At 49.1% G+C, this 20,058-nt stretch overlaps 1 protein-coding gene across 2 annotated transcripts in view; it reads right to left on the bottom strand.

Moving 5' to 3' along the window:
- Nucleotides 1-4,866: 4,866 nt before the first annotated feature.
- NDRG1 (N-myc downstream regulated 1) overlaps nucleotides 4,867-20,058 on the bottom strand; it is a 55,599-nt gene continuing 40,407 nt past the window's right edge. For both annotated transcript variants that reach the window (XM_005900742.3, XM_070382753.1), the window contains 7 exons: nucleotides 18,172-18,275; nucleotides 16,101-16,157; nucleotides 15,232-15,283; nucleotides 13,842-13,889; nucleotides 12,684-12,719; nucleotides 9,943-9,994; nucleotides 4,867-6,775 (listed from right to left, as the gene is read on the bottom strand). In XM_005900742.3, coding sequence (XP_005900804.2) covers nucleotides 6,534-6,775; nucleotides 9,943-9,994; nucleotides 12,684-12,719; nucleotides 13,842-13,889; nucleotides 15,232-15,283; nucleotides 16,101-16,157; nucleotides 18,172-18,275 — 591 coding nt within the window. In that variant the 3' untranslated portion in view covers nucleotides 4,867-6,533. The remainder of the gene's footprint in view (nucleotides 6,776-9,942; nucleotides 9,995-12,683; nucleotides 12,720-13,841; nucleotides 13,890-15,231; nucleotides 15,284-16,100; nucleotides 16,158-18,171; nucleotides 18,276-20,058) is intronic.

Here is a 20,058-nt window from a genome sequence, read left to right as displayed (position 1 = left end):
GCCACTTAGCATGCACGCATCCTGTGGGTACCTGGAGGTCTGGGACCATGACTGCATCTTCTAAGCCTAGCACATATCAGGGATTGGGGAGCATGGGTTGATGGATGGATAGAGATCTACTGGGCTTCCCTGGTGGCTCAGATGGTAAAGCATTTGCCTGCAATGCGGGACACACGGATTCGATCCCTGGTTCGGGAAGATCCCCTGGAGAAGGAAATGGCAACACACTCCAGTACTCTTGCCTGGAAAATTTCATGGACGGAGGAGCCTGGTAGGCTATAGTCCATGGGACTGTCACAAAGAGTCGGACACAACTTTTCTAGAGATCTATTGCCGGGTGCCTTGGGAACCAGGGGAGTGAAATGAAGTGTAAGGAAGTTTGCATAAAGAGGAAGAGGAAGCTGCTAAAGGCTGGCTTATTGATAGCAATGAGAACCATATCACCCTGCCAGCAAAGGAGACAGAATTAAGAACCAGATAAAACGGTAGAAGCAGTTCACTGCCTGGATGGGATTAATTAACGGGTGCACAAAAGTCCCCACAGGCAATAAAAGCGATAAGGTCCTCCACGTTGTTAGCCCCAGGAACTAATCCATGTTCTATAATCTGAGGATGCCAACAGGTGGTTGTGTGAGTTATGTGCTCAGCCAACTGTTTTCAAAGGTGAGAGTGATATAGTCCATTTTAGAAATGGCTGCAGAAGCCATTTCATCTCTGTGAGCTTTTTATCTGTGAAGTAAGGATAACTCAACCTCACAGATAAAGATAAAAAGGGGAAAAGAAACCATAAAATATGCTAAATATGACTGTTATTAGTGATACCATCTCTGCAGGCTGTCCGTATCATGAACTCACATGGTCGGTGCTTTCTGCAGAGGGCGGGGCATTCAGGAAATTTTTCAGAGCAGGAATGAGGAAGGGCCTTTTCTTCAACAGTGAGTTTGCCTGTCGATGGATTTAATTTCAAAAGACATAGCAATTCACCTGCTACAACCACGTCCATTACTAGGAATCCCTACGTGTGTACGTTGGGTAGGGGCTGGAGTATCATGAACTAACCTCTAACCGCACAGAGCAGTGACCCAGTTCGATCCCTGGGCTAGGAAGATGCCCTGGAGGAGGAAATGGCAACCCAGTCCCGTATTCTGGCCTGGAGAATCTTATGGACAGAGGAGCCTGATGGACTACAGTCCATGGGTTGCAGAGTTGGACACGACTGAGCACAGTGCAGCAGGGACCCAGCCAATGACCAGTAGTGAGGTTGTGTCAGCAGCTGTGTGTGAACATAGTATTTCCTCTGACCCAAAGGTGGGCCTCCCAGTTGGTGCTAGTGGTAAAGAATCCACCAGTGAATGCAGGAGACACAAGAAACACAGGTTCAATCCCTGGGTGTGGAAGATCCCCTGGAGAAGGAAATGGCAACCCACTCCAGTATTCTTGCCTGGGGAATCCCATGGACAGAGGAGCCTGGGTGGCTATAGTCCTTGGGATCATAAAGAGTCGGACACAACTGAGCATAGCATAGCAAAAGTGGTCCACAGACCCTAACCTCTCCAGTTGAAATCATCTGTATTTTTCTTATCACAGTAGTGGCAATTATCTCGAGATGCTATTATGTCCATAGTTGATTGGACAGCAAATAGACATCTGAATCAGGCTGATCCCATTCTTCTCGTTAAAAGACACAAAGACCTGATTAGTTCTGGGTCCCAGAACCAGAAGGTCAAGTAGCCTTTGGGTTAGGACCATGGTTTTATGCTTTAGAGACACAGGGAAATCTGATCTTAGAAAGCAGGAGGCTTATCTCCTCACCAATCCCATCTTCAACTCAGAAAGCCAAACTTCCCCCTTCTGCCCTTGGATTCCATGTGGGACACAGTTGAGTTTTCATGCAGCCTGAGAAGCCCAACATGGATTTAGGCTACATCTAGGGCCTCCCAAGTGGCACTAATAGTAAAGAATCCACCTGCCAACGAAGGAGATGCAAGAGACATGGGTTCCATCCCTGGGTTGGGGAGATGCCCTGGAGGAGGAAATGGCAACCCACTCTGGTATTCTGACCTGGAGAATCTTATGGATAGAGGAGCCTGGTGGACTACAGTCCATGGGGTCGCAGAGTTGGACACGACTGAGCACAGTATGGCAGGGACCCAGCCAATGACCAGTAGTAAGGTTGTATCAAAGAAGGGGAAGGAGGAAGGGGCAGATGGAGGCCTGTGTTATCCCATACAGAGCCTGCATGTGGTTGGTCTTGGTGTACACTTGGTCTTCCAGCTGCTGCTGAAACCCAAGGGTCCGGGAATCAAAACCAAAACAAGCAGCTAGAACAGAAATAGGTCCCCAGCTGGCAAACCATCTCTAAATAGCATCCGATACATGCAAACACCTGCAAGCATTCACTTCTCTTGACGACGGAAGCCTGAGCTCCCAGGAGCTGATCGTGGGAGGTCTAGGGGGCCCTGTGCGGCGTATGCGCCCACTGAGATGGTGATTTCCTGCTGACTCTTCTTGCCTGAATTTCCTTTGTTCCTGTCTCTCACACAGGACCCGACACAGAAAAGGCATTTACTGTGAATGCAGAAAAAGAATGAGCCTGTGTGCTTCTCCTCCTGTGTCTAAAGCAGGGCCCTTAAGCTAGAGGTCCTTGGACCAAGGATCCGTGGATTACATTCAGGGGTCGTGTGCTTGGATGAGGAAGAAATGGATCTTTGCTTTTGTCATTGTCATTGTTCAGTCATTCAGTTGTGTCCAGCTCTCTGCAACTCCAGTGACTGCAGCACGCCAGGCTTCCCTGTCCTTCACTCTCTCCTGGGGTTTGCTCAAGTTCATGTCCATTGAGTCGGCGATGCTATCTAACCATCTCATCTCTAATTGCAATTTAGCATTTCTTCCTACTTAAATGTGGTCCATAAACCTTAACACTGCAGTTGAAATCACATGTATTTTTCTTATCGCAATTGTGGCCATTTTCTTAAGATGTTTTATGTTCATTGCTGCTGCTGCTGTTGCTGCTAAATCGCTTCAGTCTACCTTGAAATTATATTGAGACCTACCTCCACATGGCTATTTCACTTATCAATAAAGAAACGCATGATGTTGTCACAGTTAGAACATTTGGAGAATTACACTTCGAAGTGTAAGCAGTGTCTCCTGCAATGTCATTTGCTGGATTTATTGTATGCATTAAAGCTCTTCCTGCCTCCCTCTCTGACATGTGCAGCACACACGGTCACCCTCCCCGCCTTCTCTGCCCACTCACTTGCTGCATGATGACGCAGACTGCAAAAGTGTTGACAGCTTATTACAAATGCTGAGAAACTCTTCAAGGATATGAAGAAAAGCCAGTATAGATAAACAGCATGCTAGCTATTTAAGAGGAGGGTGTTAAGTGTGGGCTGCATTTAGTAACTTGCTTCCAAAGAACAAGTATGGAAAAGCAGAAAAAGTGATTTGATATAGGAGACACCTAGCAAACATGACCTTGGCCAGGTGACCAAGGTCAACCTCATCCCTGTTAAATCACGTTGACTGACAGCACAAGGCGATGAGGATGCCACCGAGTGTCTGCATTCTTCATTTCCAAAACTCAGAACCCCAAATGAACCGTGAGAACACCATGCACACAAACCTCAATCGAGCGTCGTTGTGCAAAATGCTCCACCAGGGCTTCTCAAAACTGCCAAGGTCATCAAAAACAAGGAAAGTCTGAGAAATTCGTACAGACCAGAGGGAACAAAGGAGGCAGGATGAAAACAGACAATGGGGGAAAATGGTGAAATCCCAAGAAAGTATGGAGTTTAGTTAATAGTAATAGATCAGTGTTGATTTGTTAGTGGTGACCAATGAATCGTAGTGACAAGTGATGTTAATAATAGGGGGACCTAGGGGTGGAATATATGGAAACTCTGTACTATCTTTGCAACTGTTTGCTAATTGTTTAAAACTTTTTACTTTCTGGCCACACTGCACAGCTTGTGGGATCTTAGTTCCCTGATCAGGGATTGAACTCATGCCCCCTGCCTTGGAAAGTGCAGAGCATTGACCACTGGACCGCCAGGGAAATCCTTTGTGGTATAAATTTTAAACTAATCTTAAATAAAAATAGAAGATTGTAGTGAAACCTGTTAACATTTTTAAATACAAGTGCAAGAAGCATTACAGGCTTATCACTGGGTGGTCTTTTCACACACTTTCCTATTAAAAAAAAAAAAAAAGTTTCCTTCTTAATTATAGGTTGAAAAGCTTGATTCCTTTGTCACTGTGTTATCTGGCCACTAAAGTGCCTGAAATGGGGCTGGTCTGAATTGAGATGTACTGTGATGTAAAATGAGTTTCCCAGGGGCTCAGAGATACAAAGCAGGAGCTGCAGGAGACATGGGTTTGATCCCTGGGTGCGGAAAATCCCCTGGAAGAGGAAATAGCAACCCACTCCAGTATTGCCTGGGAAATCCCATGGACAGAGGAACCTGGTGGGCTACAGTCCATGGGGTCTCAAAGAGTTGAACACAACTGAGCACAGACATGAATGAATGTGATGTGAAAATACACCCTGGATTTCTCAGTAGGAAGAAAAGAATGCAAGGCACCTCGATAACTGTTATATTGATTCTATGTTAAAATGTTAATATTTTGGATATGCTGGCTTTCATGTATTATTAAAATTCATTTCACTTGTCTCTTTCTACCTTTTTTAATGTGACTACTTGAAGATTTGAAGTTACATCAGTGGTTCGCATTGTATTTTTATTGGACAGTGATGCTCTGAAGAATTCCAAAGGTGAGAGGCATGTGGGCAGGAAGCCCCAGGTAAGGAAAGGCCCATCTCAATGCATGATCTCTCAGGTGGGGGAAAAAGACACAAGCCACTGCAAAGTTACAAATTTATTGGTCTGGAAATAAATACAAATATCTCATTAAGAAACTCTTCTGGAAAGACTTGTACATAACAGCTTCTTGTTCTGATTCAGCCATTTCTGCCTCCCAGGTGGTAGGTGACAGGTAAACTGAGTCATAATCCCCCAAGCTACCTAGAAGGCTTGACTACTTCCTCCCAGTAACCACTAGGCCCCGGTGGTTGATGCACTTTCTTCCATTCATTCTGATCAAAACTTGCTATACGAAGATCCATGGTTAGCCAAAATGAGACTGAAAGGCAGTAAGTAGTACAGGAACTCAACAGCTACGTTGACATTGCCCAGAAATGTCAGTGGTGCCACCCTGCTCAGGGAGAAGTTAGAGGGGCAGCGAAGAGGGGAAGGCAGGAGAGAGAAGGAAATCCCATGGAATACATGTTTCAGACTCTGTACATCTTCTGGGCCACCACTCCCCATGTGAATCCCACCCCCTAGCTGAAGATTCTGGAAGGTCACCAGGTCAGAAACCTTTGGCAGTCAAGTTCAGATTCACCCCCACATTGTCAAAGATTGGAAGCAGGATTTATCACACACGATTCCTGGGAACCAGATGGGATCGACTGAAATCACAACTGCACTGGATTCCATCACAACCACAAGGAATTCCTTACGTCTAATCACCAAAAATACCACCCCACCCCAACGCCCCTGCCCCAGTGCTGCTGCCTGGAGACACAGCACAGCCAGCCCCAGCTGTTTGCAATCTTTCTCTCCACTTCAGAGAAAACAACTACAAATCTACACACTCTTCCCCATGAATGAAATAACCACTCGTTCATGTATTAGGGGTGGGAAGTAGGGGCGATGGAGGGGGAGGCAGGCAGCTGATTCAAAGCTTTAAACACACAAATACCAAATGCCTGCCAAGACCGTTTCTTTGAAAAACTGGAAGATTTTGTCCCTTACTCTTGTCCATTAAAAAATGCCAGGAAAACAGGCTTCTGGGCGTCAATCATAAAAAGTGTATATATGCACAAACGTTAAAAAAAAAAAAACCTATTACTTCAAGTTAACTATGGAGATTTGCTTTTTCCAAATACTTCGGAGCCTCCACGTCAATTCCACCTCTCTCCCTGCTTCCCGTTTGGCTTTTTTTTTTTTTTAAATAGCTCCCCACCACTCCCTGCCCTCCCCCTCCCCAATCAGAAAGGGCTTGGTTTCCAGAATCTGGGTCTGTTTTTTCTTTAGTTGGAGAGGAAACAGGAAGTAGGCGGGCCGGGCTTCCAACAAGGTGTCCCTTTGCGCCAGGATGCTCCGGCCAGGCTAGCCTTGGATAGATCGAGTGTTTACTCTGTGCTGGTTTCTGGCAGTTTGGCGTCTCCAAAGGAGGGTAGGAAGGTGGCCTCCCAGCCCCTCGTTCGGGGGGAGGAGGGGGGCACTGAGGTGCACCTTTCCCTCCGGTCCACCCCACCCTACCCTCACCAGAAAGGGCGACCCCACAAACACCCAATCTCACCGTGTCGTCACCAGAGCTCACTTGTACAAAATAAGCTTTGGATTAATACCGAGTTACGAGTTAACGTGCGGTTGGCAGGCAGGGGTGGGGAGGGGGGCCGGAGGAGGGGCAGCTACAGCGATCGGTCCCAGAGTCCAGGGGCGGCCGGCCGGCCCCGAGGCCGCCTAGCAGGACACCTCCGTGGAGTTGGGCCCGGCGCTGCTCCCGGGGCCGCCAGAGTTGGGGATGATGTCCAGCCGCGTGCCCTCGCTGGTGTGCGAGCGGCTGCGAGTGCCCTCGCTGGTGTGCGAGCGGCTGCGAGTGCCCTCGCTGGTGTGCGAGCGGCTGCGGGCACCCTCCAGGGACGTGACGCTGGAGCCTGACGCTGTGCGAGACCTCATCAAGCGGGTCATGCTGGCGGAGGGCACTGGAGAGAGAGGAGAGAGCCGGTGAGGGAGTGGGCAAAGGCTGGAGACACTCGCACCTCGGCAACGCAGCCTGCCGTGTGCCCTGCCTGCCCGTGGAACCTTTGCTCCTGTTCGTCTTCAAGGCCATCCAGACACTGGGCTCCCCGTCATTTCTGTGCCCACTCGAAGAGGTGAAGAGCCAGGCTCAGGCTGGGTGAGGACTGATGGGTCCCACCCTGGCATGAACCCACCAGCTGAGTCTCGATCGCAGCTGTCTGCTACTCGCTTACCAGCTGTGGGACTCGAGGAGCGTCCCTCTCTGAAACCCCTGCCCCACGTGTAAAATCAGAATACTACCATGGACCCCTGGCTATCAGCACCTGAATGCATGCCCACCACCCTGTGATGTCAACAGTTTCTAGAGTCAGGAGGATGTTCATAGTCGGCCCAGCTAATCCCTGCACGCCACAGGCTGGAAACCGAGGCCACACAGAGTGGTCAGCTGTCACCTCTTCTTGCGGGCAACCTGTGAGCTCCCAGGAACTCTTAATGGCACCGTCCATTCCGAAGGACTTAAAATGCCCTTAAACATGGCAGGTGGCTGAGACGGTGGGATGAAGAACTCCACCTGTACTGGGTTGAAGAGCACCCTCCCAAGTTCACGAGCACCAGAATCTCTGACTATAACCTTATTTGGAAATAGGGTCTTCACAGATCTATCTAGATGAGTTCATCCTTGGTTAGAGTGAGCGCTAATGCAATGGCTGGTTTCCTCCTAAAAGGAGACAGATGCACACTCAGGGAGCAGCCGTGTAAAGACAGGGCAGAGGTCAGAGTGATGCAGCCACAAGCCAAGGGCTGCTGGCAAGCACCAGAAGCTGGAACGAGGGAAAGAAGAATTCTTCTGAGAATCCATACAGGGAGCGTGACCCTGCCTACATCTCGGTTTTGGACTTCTAGCCTCTAAAACTGTAGTACTGTGAGAGAATAAATTTCGTTGTTTTAAGCCATGCAGTGTGTGGAGATTTGTTATGGCCACCCTAGGAAGCTACTCCATCAGCCGATTGAAGCCTCTTTGTCAAGATCACATTGAATAAAAGACGCCACACACTGAGGCAGTGATAAGTACAAATGCATGGAGGGGTTATGTTATTGGCTCAGTGGGCATATGTGTTGGCTTTCCACCACAGATACTGACAAACAGAATTCATCCTTGCATACTGAATCTTCTTAAAGAGCTAGCTCCTGAATCCAGGAAAAAATCAGGTCAATCCCACACCTGTTGCTCACATACTTTCTCTGAGCCCCCCTGTTCCTTGATCCCACATGTGCAGTCTTACTGACCCTGCAGGGCTCTGGTAACCCTAGCATGGAGTCATGGATGCTAAGGGCTTGTCACACTGGCCCAGGGCTGTGAGCAGGCACTCGGGAAATAAACGATTCCTTTCCTCATCTTTGGAGGACGCCTCTAGCTCTTTCTGTTGTCTTTCCCTATGATCTGCAGGCTGCTTTCTGGAAATAGAAGCCAACATAGTGGGTGGGGGCAAACAAGGCCGGCCTCCCACTTCCTTTCTCTCCAGAATGCACTTTCAAAGCAGAAATCCAAACCCATGGCAGGTTCAAGACGAAGAGTTACAATTCACGCCTGCAAGGTAAACAAAGCCCTTCTCAAGTTACTGCCTTTGCTGCACACTTTCCCAGAGGGGCAGAGACCCACAGACAGATGTTTTCTGTTGGAAGAGGGTTCTTTGGGACACGACTCCTGCATGGAGCATGAAAATCAGGCTTGCTGCTCTCAGCTGTGCTAGAAACTAAATGTGGCTGAGGCCAATCTGAAGACTGCGGTCAGTAGACCAAACATAACATTACTATTTTAAATGAGCAAACAGTTTAAGCCTCAGGAAAATAAAGAAAAAAAAAAAGGAAGTGACTAGACATTCAGACTTCTTAATTAAGATGGGCACTCGAATTAGAAATCCAGGCAGCAGAGCGAGAGAGAGCAAAACCAGCCACATGAGGGCTGAAGCTGTGGCTGACATGCCAACATCTGCCGACGCTGGCTGCTGCCCGGAGTGTGGCTGGACTTAGGGCTGGCTGTCCCGGCCTCGGGACTGCGTTGCTGAAAAGGGGCTGTGTGTGTCTGTGAGCAAACTGGAGCCATACTGCAAAGAGGCTGCAGGTTCTTTAGTTGTGCTGCTATTTATCCTTCAATTCTCAAATCTAACGATTTAGCAGACATGCTCTGCCTTGAATATAAGTGACTTTATCACCCATTTGCTCGGAGATTTGCAGTTTTTGAAGAACTTTCACAGATCCCCAATCTGCTTCTTGCTTAATTTCTCAAAGCCTCAGTTTCATCATTTGTAAAATGAGGATAAGAGTATCTCCTAGGATTATTGTGATCATTAAATGAGAAAAAAAAAGGACTTAATGATTTTTCATCACCACCACCACCATCACCACCACCACCACTATCTCACCCAGCACCATCCTCATGCCACCACCATCATCATCGCTTCCAGCACCATCACCACCACCACCATCATTATTATTGCCACCGTCCATCCTCAGGCTTCCCTTGTGGCTCAGCTGGTAAAGCGTCTGTCTACAATGCGGGAGACCTGGGTTCGAGCCCTGGGTTGGGAAGATCCCCTGGAGAAGGAAATGGCAATCCACTCTAGTACTATTGCCTGGAAAATCCCATGGACAGAGGAGCCTGTTAGGGTACAGTCTATGGGGTCACAAAGAGTCGGACACGACTGAGCGACTTCACTTTCATCCATCCTCACGTCACCAGCACCACCACCACCATGACCAGCATTACCATCCTCACGACAAGTCTCTTAGGGAAACATGTAATCAAAATTAAAAAGATTTTCATGGTTTCATGGGCTGTTGTCTTCTTGGTTCTCAGAGGGCTAGTCCTCACCCACACCTTAAAACATTCCCTGGTGTGAAACAGCTTCTGTTCAACAACGGGGGGAGAATGAGCCACTAGGGTATGAGGAGACACTGGAAGCTCTGTACTGCGGCCCACCCTCCACACACCTAAGTACTTCTTCCCTGACATGCCTGGCATGCGAAAAGCTAAAGCTGCCCACGGTGACACAGAATCCTCGGCCCAATCCGTTTCCAGTTCCCACCACTGCCCCTCGGCCCACCCCCTGCTGGGAAAAGCCATACTCACTGTATCCCATGCCCTGCACGAAGTACTTGAAGGCCTCGGCTAGCTTGGCCGGCTGCAAGAGAAAAGAGCGAAAGTGCAGTCAGTCACCGGAGGTCCGGATCACTCAGGGCCGCTGGGAGCCAGGCCTGTGGTCCCCTTCATTAAAGAGCTTGGCAAAAGACAGAAACACCACGTGTTGACAGGACAAAAATACAAGAGGAAAGCAAAGAACGGGATGATTATGGAGAACCAACTTAGCTTTGACCAGGAAGAACGTTCACGTTCACTACACAGCTGGAGAAATTTAGTCAAGTTACATGACCGGTCTGAGCCAGCTTTCTCACCTATATAATATGGGCAGAGTGCTACACCTGCAACTGAGGATTTCTGTGAAGAATATATCACTGGATAAATTGATGCGCCCAGCTCAGCGTCTAGAATGTAACGGCCACTCACTGTGCTAAGGGCTTTGCAGCACTCTCTCATCTTCTCCCAACAATGACTTTTCGAGGTTAGTACCGTCTTCATATACATTTCATAGCTGAACAGATTTGGAAAGGTAACAATCCATCCAAGGTCTTCTGGTTAATTAGTGGGCCTGCACATTAACCCAGGGTTTTCCAAATCCCGTAGCAGCTTACTCTCACCCCAGTAGCAGGCAGACTGGTGGCTGGCTGGATGAAAGGATGGTGGATACATGGATAGATGAAAATGAAAAAAGGTGGATAGAAAGAAGGAAGGAAGATGGATAGATGAATAAAAGAAGGATGGATGGTCTTAAAGAAGGAAGGATGCAAGGATGAAAGGAAAGGAAAATGGAAAGAAAGATGGATAGGATGAGAGGATGGATGGATGGATAGATGGATGAACAGACACATCTCTTATCAACTGGGCTACTTTAAATAAAATGAGCTGGGAATGCTGCAAACATACCCAGTTTGACCAATTACTCTCAAAGTTTAATCTAAACCAGGAGGTGAATGTTTGGGTAAAGGTCATATCTGAAGGCTAATTAATTCCATCTCTCAAATGTAATGTCTATTCTCACACCCTTTCACTTCACTGGTGAGCCATCATCAGAGTGGCCTTGTCCACCTCCACCAACTCCTGCCACTGTTCTCAAAGAGCCAGATGATATTTAAAGAAGAGTCTGTGCTAAAAGTGCCCTCTAGGAGTCACGGGACAATAAGATAAGAACGAGAGTTGCAAGCTGGAGCTGCGGAAAGCCAAGGGCACCTGTGTTCAACATGGCAAACAAAACAAGATGACGGGCTTGGAAATGAGATCTCGGCCCAAACTCAGCTCCCCTGCATGCCCATAGGCAATCTCTGCCATCTGATAGCTTCAATTCCCCTTCTGTGGCTGCGGTAGAAGGCACATTCTTCCTCTCTCTAAAGCTTATTGCAGGGATTGAATGGAATGAAGGATGGGAATGCCCTTTGTAAACACACCCAACTTGCAAGGGCAGGAGAAGGCAGGATTAAAGAGCCATTGGTTCTTGTTGGGCTGCCCTCTTGCGGGGCTGGGCTAGTTTAGCTCCTGCCATGACATTTCAAATGTGTTTGGGACCTCCCTGGCGGCCCAGTGGTTAGGACTCTGCTCTTCCACTGAAGGGGCCACAGTTTGATCCCTGGTTGGGGAACCATGATCTCACACCAAAATAAAATAAAACATGCTTTAATTACGGCTAGGGTTAGAGTCTTCTCATTTCAAATAGAGAAAGGAATAAAGGAGGGGGAGAGGAAAGAATAATGGTGCCCCTTCTCTTCAGCCAATTTAAGTTGCACTGTCTCAGCAGGGTGTTGAGCAGGCAGTGTGGATAAACAGCCCATCATAAAATAGTGTGCAACTATTAACTCTTATTTACATCTAAGCAGGCTTGGCTGGGCACCCATCTGTTCCTGCTGAAACTGAACCATCCCATCCTTCTCTGGCTACTCCCAGCTATTAAACAGGCAAAACTCAACAGCAGATATGAATGTGAAAATACTTTGTTCTTTGCCAGTAGAAACAGAGAGGGACACTGGAGATGGAGGCTAAGAGAGCCACCGAGGCCATTTGTGCCTGATTACTGCTGCGTGCACACAGAGACACACACATGCACACATACATGCACACACACATGCACACACACACACACACACTTATACACGTGTGTGCACACATACATATACACATGTGCACGCACACACATACACATATGCATGCACCCACAGGCACATACATATACGCACATGCATGCACACACATACACATGTGTGTGTACACACATACATATGGACACATGCATGCACAGAGACACATACATATATACATGTGGGTGCACATAGACACACACATACATATACACGTGTGGATGAACACACACACACATACACATGTGCACACACACATAGGCACACACACACACTTTGGCCCATCTCCTCTCTGTGCTCCCTGCTCTGCCCTTGGGCTCTGGGAGCCCATGGCTATGGCCTTTGGTCTTCGGGGTCAGGCACACCTAGATTCTGGTTCATGACTGCCAAGCTATGTCCACTCAGCAAATCCCTTCCTGCCTTGAACCCAGTGTCATCCACTCCACAGAGGCTCCTGCAGGAGGATCTGACACGTCCTGACGCGCAAGCACTTTTACAAACGGTAACAGGTCTACAACATGTCCTCAGACGTCACGGTGTGGGGGCAGGGGGGAGCAGGCAGCGAGGGGTAACAGGTCCCAGAGACCCCTGCCCTCCACGTGGAGAGTGGAGACAGGTGTGACTCACCTGAGAGATCTGCGGGAGGCCACCGCAATCTGCCATCTGGGGAGACAGGGAAACCGGTTAGTGCAAGGCCTCGGTGGAGGGCATGCCGACTCGGGCCTGGCTGCAAGTGGGCATCCACTCTGCCTGCTGCCCTACCCGGGTCCCGCCCTGTGAGGGGACCCGGGCAGGTTATGGGTGGGGAAACCCCCACGTCACTCGGCTAGGCTGCTTTGATTATTAACCATGTCGGCATTGAACTCTGCCTTCTCGCACCATTACTGGCAGCTCCTGACAGGCCAGGCGCTGTGCTAGGCCCTGTAGGTGATTTCGCTCTGCCCCTCAAGAACCCTGGAAGGGATGGCTGTCCCACTTTAGAGGCAGAAACTGGGCCAGAGGGAATTGGAAGAACTTGTAAAGTCCCAAGTCGGGTCTGTCTGACCAGAAAGCATTCACTGCACAAGGCCCCATACACATGATTTCTTTAAAGATCCCTCGGAATGAAAATGCAACATTCAAGCCTTCAGGTCTGATGAGGCTCCTGGTTGGCCATCCTCGGTAAATGTTGTCGCTTCTGAAGGTCCTATTAAAAAGCCACATCCAAAGCCATCGCTGCTTAAGGCCATTTCAGGCACACGTGAAGATTTATCCAAAGCCTAGGGCTCTGGAGCACTTGGGGAGGGAAATGCGGATGGGATGAGGATAGGGAAACAGAGCTGGAAGGTCTCTTCCAGTGAGAGTGAGTGAGGCTGTGGCCAGCCTACAGTCCAGGCTCAAGGTCAAGGTCAGCTAACCCAGGGAGGCCCTCAGCCTAATGAGGATGTAGTGACAAGACAAGGGAATTGAGCTCCAGGGGCCCATGATGGGCTCCTGGGTGGTACAGTGGTACAGTGGGCAGAGTCTTTCTAGAATCAGGCCCTGCCCACACAATTCCTGTCCATCCCTCTCCAGAGCACAATGGCCAGCAGCCCATAAGCTCCTGGAGTCCCATACATAGATCCCTTCATCTTTGCAGTCTTGGGTTGCCAGCCAGCACTCAGTAGGTGTTTGTGAACAGACAGTCATCATTTCTGTGGTTTCTGACCACCAGTTATACTATAATCAGGCACAACTCAAATCTGCACAAAATTTTTGGTGTTTCTAAGAAAGAATAAATGCAACCCCCCATCGTTTTCCCTGTACCTTGAGGAGAGTGGTCTTCGTTGGGTCCAGTTTTGAGTTGCACTCCACCTGGATGGGAAGAGGGAGAAGACATTTCTAATTTCCTACCTGGAGCCAAAGTCATAAACTTTACCCCCTCCCTGCCACTCTGCTACCATCATCAGAAATTCCAATATTCCTACTGGCATGGAAGAAAAAACACAAGCTGTGGCATTAAATAGATGGCTTTAAATTCTAGCCCTGCTACCATGAGCTGTGTGCTCTTGGACAAGTTACTTAACCTCTCTGAGCCTCAGTTTCCTCATCAATAAAATAAAGATAGTATCTTTTTCGAAGGGTTGTGATGAAGATTAGCTAAACTGTAGAAGGTGCTACAGAAACAGTCACTAAATGAACGGGCTTCTTTAACCAGCTGCTGCCAATGACTCTTCAGATTCAACATCCCCAGTCCTGACAACTATTCTTCGCATGAAACCACATCCACCAAACTGGTTTCTTTCTTCAATTTCTCAGTGACCCTCTTACAAGTGCATCCAGAAGTGGGAAAAATCCTCACTTGGGATGTCCAGAGTGCCTAAAGTAGAATTATCACCTCTCTTAATGTAACCTATGTATCTTTATTGATACATCCTACGATTATGTCCAGTGGACTTAAGGTTAAGTGTTAGTTGCTCGTCGTGTCTGATTCTTTGCAACCCCATGGACTATAGCCCTCCAGGCCCCTCTGTTCATGGAGTTCTCCGGGCAAGAATACTGGAGTGGGCTGCCATTTCCAGTGGACTAGATTGCATGGTTCATTTGGATACCCCAGGTCTTTACTAAATGAACATGTGCAGACCCTGCACTAGCTCACCTCTCAAAGCACATCACAATTCTAGACTTTTCCCAATAGCCCCTAAGCCTCCCATGTCCCCAGCTATAGTGATGTTGGAAAGACAGAATCCTTGTTTTACCCTTACAACATCACAGGTGGGAATTAAGGGGTGAACTGAGCCTTTCCTAAGCCTTTCCTAAGCTCTGCTCCCAGGTCCCTCTCTGCCCTGTCAGATGATAAGGCTCCAACCAGGTCTGAAAGTGCCACCTGACTCCCAAATGGGCAGAGTCTCCTGGCCAGGAATTCAAGTGGCAACATGCCCATAGAAACAAGCCAGTGGGAGGCAGCTCGGCAGGTGAGGGGGCCTGGGAGACGAGTTAGAAGGCCCACTGCCAAGGAACTAGGGCTGGCAGTCACCAGGGAAGGAGGCTGGTGGCTGGGCCCTCTGCCCAAAGTCCAGTACGGCATCTAGAAGACGTCACTTGCTCTGATGGGAGCAGAGGAGGGGCAGAGGGTGGGCAGGGAGACTTCATACAAAGTCAACCAGATCTGGACCATCGATTTTAAGCACAGAAGCTACTGGTGATTTCTACATACCACAGCGTCCACAGCAGGAGAACTGTCCCCAACCACCAACAGAGCAGGACACCTGGGGGCAGGGAGAGACGGGGAGTTAACACAAGGTTCATTTAAAGGTTCTCATGCTCCCAGACCTGCCAGGCTGGGACCAGAATCCTTAAAAAAAAAAAAAAAATTATGTTGTTTTCCCCTGTACTCTTCGCTCTTTTACTATCTTCTTTCTCCACCCTCTGCTTTATTCTTAGGAAAAACGGGTAAGTAGTCATTTACACCCTAGTATGAATTTCAGCCAGAGACCTTCTATGCCCTGATATTTTATTTTCAAGTACTCCTCAAGGAAGGATGAGTAGGACTTTGCCAGTCATCAAAAACAGAGACAAAAAGGACACACCTAATTAAGGAAATTACATGTGCCAAATTCAGGTGTCAAATCATATGGTTCATGTAAGGAACTATAATAAGACATAGTCATTAAAGGTAGAATCCAGTTGGTTATACCCACGACTGTCTTTTCCTTCTAGTTTTATAAAGCACTTCAAGGTGGGTCCTTTGCCTTATTTGTCTCCAGGCTCTGTGAAGCAAAGCCTCAAACAGTTGGGCATAGAGTAGGTGTTTCATAAATTCTGTCGGGTGTGGTTATTAGCATGCCTTGTTTGAGATCTGAGGTCCCCCCAACCCTAGATCTCGGGACACCCTACAAACCAAACTCTTGCAAAGAGAGATGAGTGAGACTGGGTCATGCCCAATCCATGGCTAGAATCCACCCAGGTCTTGCCCACTGGGCTGTCCTAGCAGCAGGCAGGCTGTCCTGCCAAGCTCAGGGCTAAGATGCTGCCGGCACTGGCCAGCAAAGCTGAAGAGACAGCGCAGGGGGGAGGGCAACTCACTGCAGGGTGACCGTGTGGGCTCCAGGCATCGGCCGCTCGATCTCCAGGTCCCGCCGGCTGCAGACAAACAACAAACACACGCACCATATAACAGCATGCCCTCCGTGGGAGGAAGCCCCCTTCCGCCCAGGCAACCCCGCAGTCCTGCGCTGGCCACTCTGGCAAACAGCCACCCACATCCCAAGCTGTGTGGGGTCCCACCCCAGCCCCTCTGGGTCCACCGAAGTGGCTTCAGGGACAGCAGGACTCATACATTTCCTGTGGACTCCACCTTATTGTCCTCTGTTTTGTTTTTTTCCTTTTATGCACAAATCACATCCTTCTGTGGAGGCTTCCTCATTCCCACCTGTCCCCCAAGCCACAGCCTTCACCTCCCAAATGCTGTCCAGGCTCTTCTTTTAGTCTGAGTCTTACTCTCACACCTAACTCGGAGTCCTCTACATAGTAACCAAACCATCTCTTCAGAACTCAGACCTGATCCTTTCACTCCCTCCTTTTAAACCCTCCTATGGTTTCTCACAGAGAAGGCAATGGCACCCCACTCCAGTACTCTTGCCTGGAAAATCCCATGGACAGAGGAGCCTGGTAGGCTGCAGTCCATGGGGTCGAGAAGAGTCGGACACGACTGAGTGACTTTACTTTCACTTCTCACTTTTATGCATTGGAGAAGGAAATGGCAACCCACTCCAGTGTTCTTGCCTGAAGAATACCAGGGACAGGGGAGCCTGATGGGCTGCTGTCTATGGGATCGCACAGAGTCGGACACGACTGAAGTGACTTAGCAGCAGCAGCATGGTTTCTCACTGTACGTATGGCCACCAGCCTCTCCCTGCCTGGCACCTCCCAGCATGAGACACCCTTTCCCAGCAGTCAGCTTGGAGCCAGTTCTGGACTCAAATCAGGCTCCTCTGCTTGCCAGTTGTGTGACCTTGGGCAGGGTGCTGAACCTCTCTGTGCCTTCGCTTCCCCAGCAGGAAATGATGGTGAGGGCACCCTCATCATGGAGTTTAGGAGGCATCAGTTCTTTCCTGAAGCGTGTGGGGTTGCAGGAGCTACTGCTGGTCTCCTCAGTGCCCACCGCCCAGTCAAAAGTCTGCCCACTCCAGTCCTCGCTAGTGTTTGCTGAATGAATGGGTGCTCAGCCTCCGTGTCTTCAGCTACTCACTGCGAGTATTACCTGTCCCTCCATCACTAAGAGGCTGGGAGGAAGGTAGGCGGGAAGGGACATGAATGCCCTTCGAGAAGTTGAGTTCTTAACATGTGAGGAGACACAGAGCCCAGGTCATCCTTGACCCCTCTGTGGAATGGCAGACTGAGTTCCTTGGGGATTCTAGAACCCCTGGCCGACATCAGTGGCCCCGAGCTGTCCCCTTCCCTAGCTGAGCCCCAGACTGTCAGCCAGGTATGCTTGAGAGGGCTGCACCCTTGCTAAAAGCCAGGCTCAGCTGCTCCCTACCCTTGGAATGAGTCCCTTACCTCCCAGTAGCCTTTCTGGATTCCTCTCCACGTCCCTCTCAGCTCTCCCCACCTCTGGTCCTTCTTAGGGTCAGCCTCGGCACAGGCACATACGTAAATCCATGTGCAGACCATTTGCCATGTGACTGTTCCCACTCGAGCTTGCACCCCTGGTGATCTGGAGTGGAGTTAAGCTCCTTGCAAAGTACATGTGTGCTCACTCAGTCGTGTCTGCTCTTTGCAACCCCATGGACTGTAGCAGGCCGGGCTCCTTTATTCATGGGATTCTCCAGGCAAGAATACTGGAGTGGGCTGCTATTTCCTACTCCAGGGGATTGTCCCAACCTAGGGATCGAACCTGTGTCTTCTGTGTCTCCTGCATGGGCAAGATGGATTCTTTACCAGTGTGCCACCTGGGAAGCCCCCTTGCAAAGGATCAATACTCAAAACTCCGGGAGGCACCTGACTTCCCAGGGCCCTTCCTGGGCACCCTTGTTCTGTTCATTTATTTGCTCCAGGGCTGCATCTTAAATTACCTTTATGTTCTCCCCTCCCTGCCCCATCTTAGTTCCGGACCTGCGAAAGCGGCCATCGTGTGGCTGAACAGCACAGGTACCTGTTGTAGGCGTTGATGAACAGCTGCAAGTTGCCAGGGTTCATGTCGTTCATGACGTGGTGTCGGTAGGCGTGGACCACCTCCACGTTATTCTGCATTTCCTCCTGCGTAGAGAGAGGACAATGTCATTGTGGGAACTATGGCACTGGCTGGTCACTACCCTCGCCATTCTTCCTCTTATTCAGGTACAAAGTGAAGACGGTAAAGCCTAATCCATAGGCCTGCTATGGGCCGGAGGGAAGCTTTGGGAAAGTAGAAGCTGTACCCAGAAGCAGACTGATGTCTGAATATCAACTGCAAGGAGAGCGATCACAAAGCTGGAGGGGCAAGCATGCCTTTCTGGGCTCAGATTTTGGGAGTTCTGATCTGAACTCAGTCCTCCTGGGTCTGAACTTGTACAAGTGTTTTACCTCTCTGAGCCTCAGTTTCCTTTAAAAAAAAAAAAAAAAAAAAAAAGTGGGAGTGACATCACCTACTTCATCAAATTGTAGGATTTAATAAAGGCTGGGCAGTCTAGGAAGCCCATTGTAAACACCGACGCGACTTTAGCAATTACCATTATTTTCTTTTTAATGGAAGAGATGAAAAGAAGTTTTTCATGTTTGCAAAACAAAACTAACCCATGCAATGGGAAATTGCCAGAAAGAAGCTCAATCTTGATTCCCAGGAGGGCCAACCGACCTTTGCAGAAGGCCGGCCTCAGCCTTCTCTCTCCCTGGTTCCTTTCTGAATGTGATTTGAGGCAAACAAGTTATGAGCCTGTTCTGTTTCTCATCTGTACAACAGAGGATGCTGCAATTTCATGAAAGGGCCCGATGTAATTGACGACAACCAGATCAAGAGTGGGAGGGAGCAAAGAGGGGCCAGTGTCAGCCCAGAGCTGTGTCAAGACAGTCCACGATTACTGAAGCAACAGGGACCAACCAGCTGTTCTCCCAGAAAAAAGAAAGTCACAGTCTGAGGAATTGTGCTGGGGTTACAGATCAAAACAACTGCAGTGGGTTGGGGGCACAGACACCCCAAGTAATTTCAGGTACAGTTAGGCAAAGTTCTCACTCTATACTTGACACCCCCCTTCCAAGAAAATACAGACAGTGGCTCTGATCTTTCCTGTATTCCTACGAGGTGCACGTTATACACTCAGGGTGGAGAAAATGTAATGGAAACTGAAACATAAAAAAAGAGGACTTTGGCGGCTTGAAAGGTTGTCCCAGTGATGTGTTCACATCACATTCCGGGACCTTGTGAAGTTAACTTATTTGGAAATGAAGGTCTTTGCAAATGTAATTAAGTTAAGGATCCAGAGATGAGGTCATCTTGCATTATCCTGGTAGGTTCTAAATCCAGAGATTTAGAACCAGTGTCCTTGTAAGAGAAAGGGAGATTTGAAACAGATACAGAGAAAGCCATGCAAAGATGGAGGCAGAGACTGGAGTGTGAGGGACCACCGGCCAATTGATGCTGAAGCCACCGGAAGCCGGAAGAAGCAGGAAGGACCTTCCCCTAGTCCCATTGGAGGACTGTGGCCCGGCTGACACTTGATTTCAGACTCCTGGCCTCAGAAGTGAGAGAGAATGTATGTCTGTTGTTTTAAGATACCCAGCTTGTGGTGCTTTGCTACAGCAGCCACACCAACGAACACGAGGAGCAATACGACGCACACTGCAGCAACTCAGCAAGCATCTGCCTCCCCGGGTGTCTAAGGTCACACTCTCCAGCCTCGGAGCAGGCAGTGGTGTGTAGGCCACACACAGGGAACAGAACACATCACCAGGCTGGACGGGCATCGAGGGGCACTTCAGACCCACATCCGGCCCTCTCCCTCAGCAGGAGGAACAAAGCCAGAGTCAGGGACCACGCTGGCCGGGGGACAGGGCAGAACCACGC

This window comes from Bos mutus, chromosome 14 (genome assembly GCF_027580195.1).
Source record: "Bos mutus isolate GX-2022 chromosome 14, NWIPB_WYAK_1.1, whole genome shotgun sequence".
NCBI classification, from domain to species: Eukaryota; Metazoa; Chordata; class Mammalia; order Artiodactyla; family Bovidae; genus Bos; species Bos mutus.
This window is presented reverse-complemented; position numbering and strand designations above follow the sequence as displayed.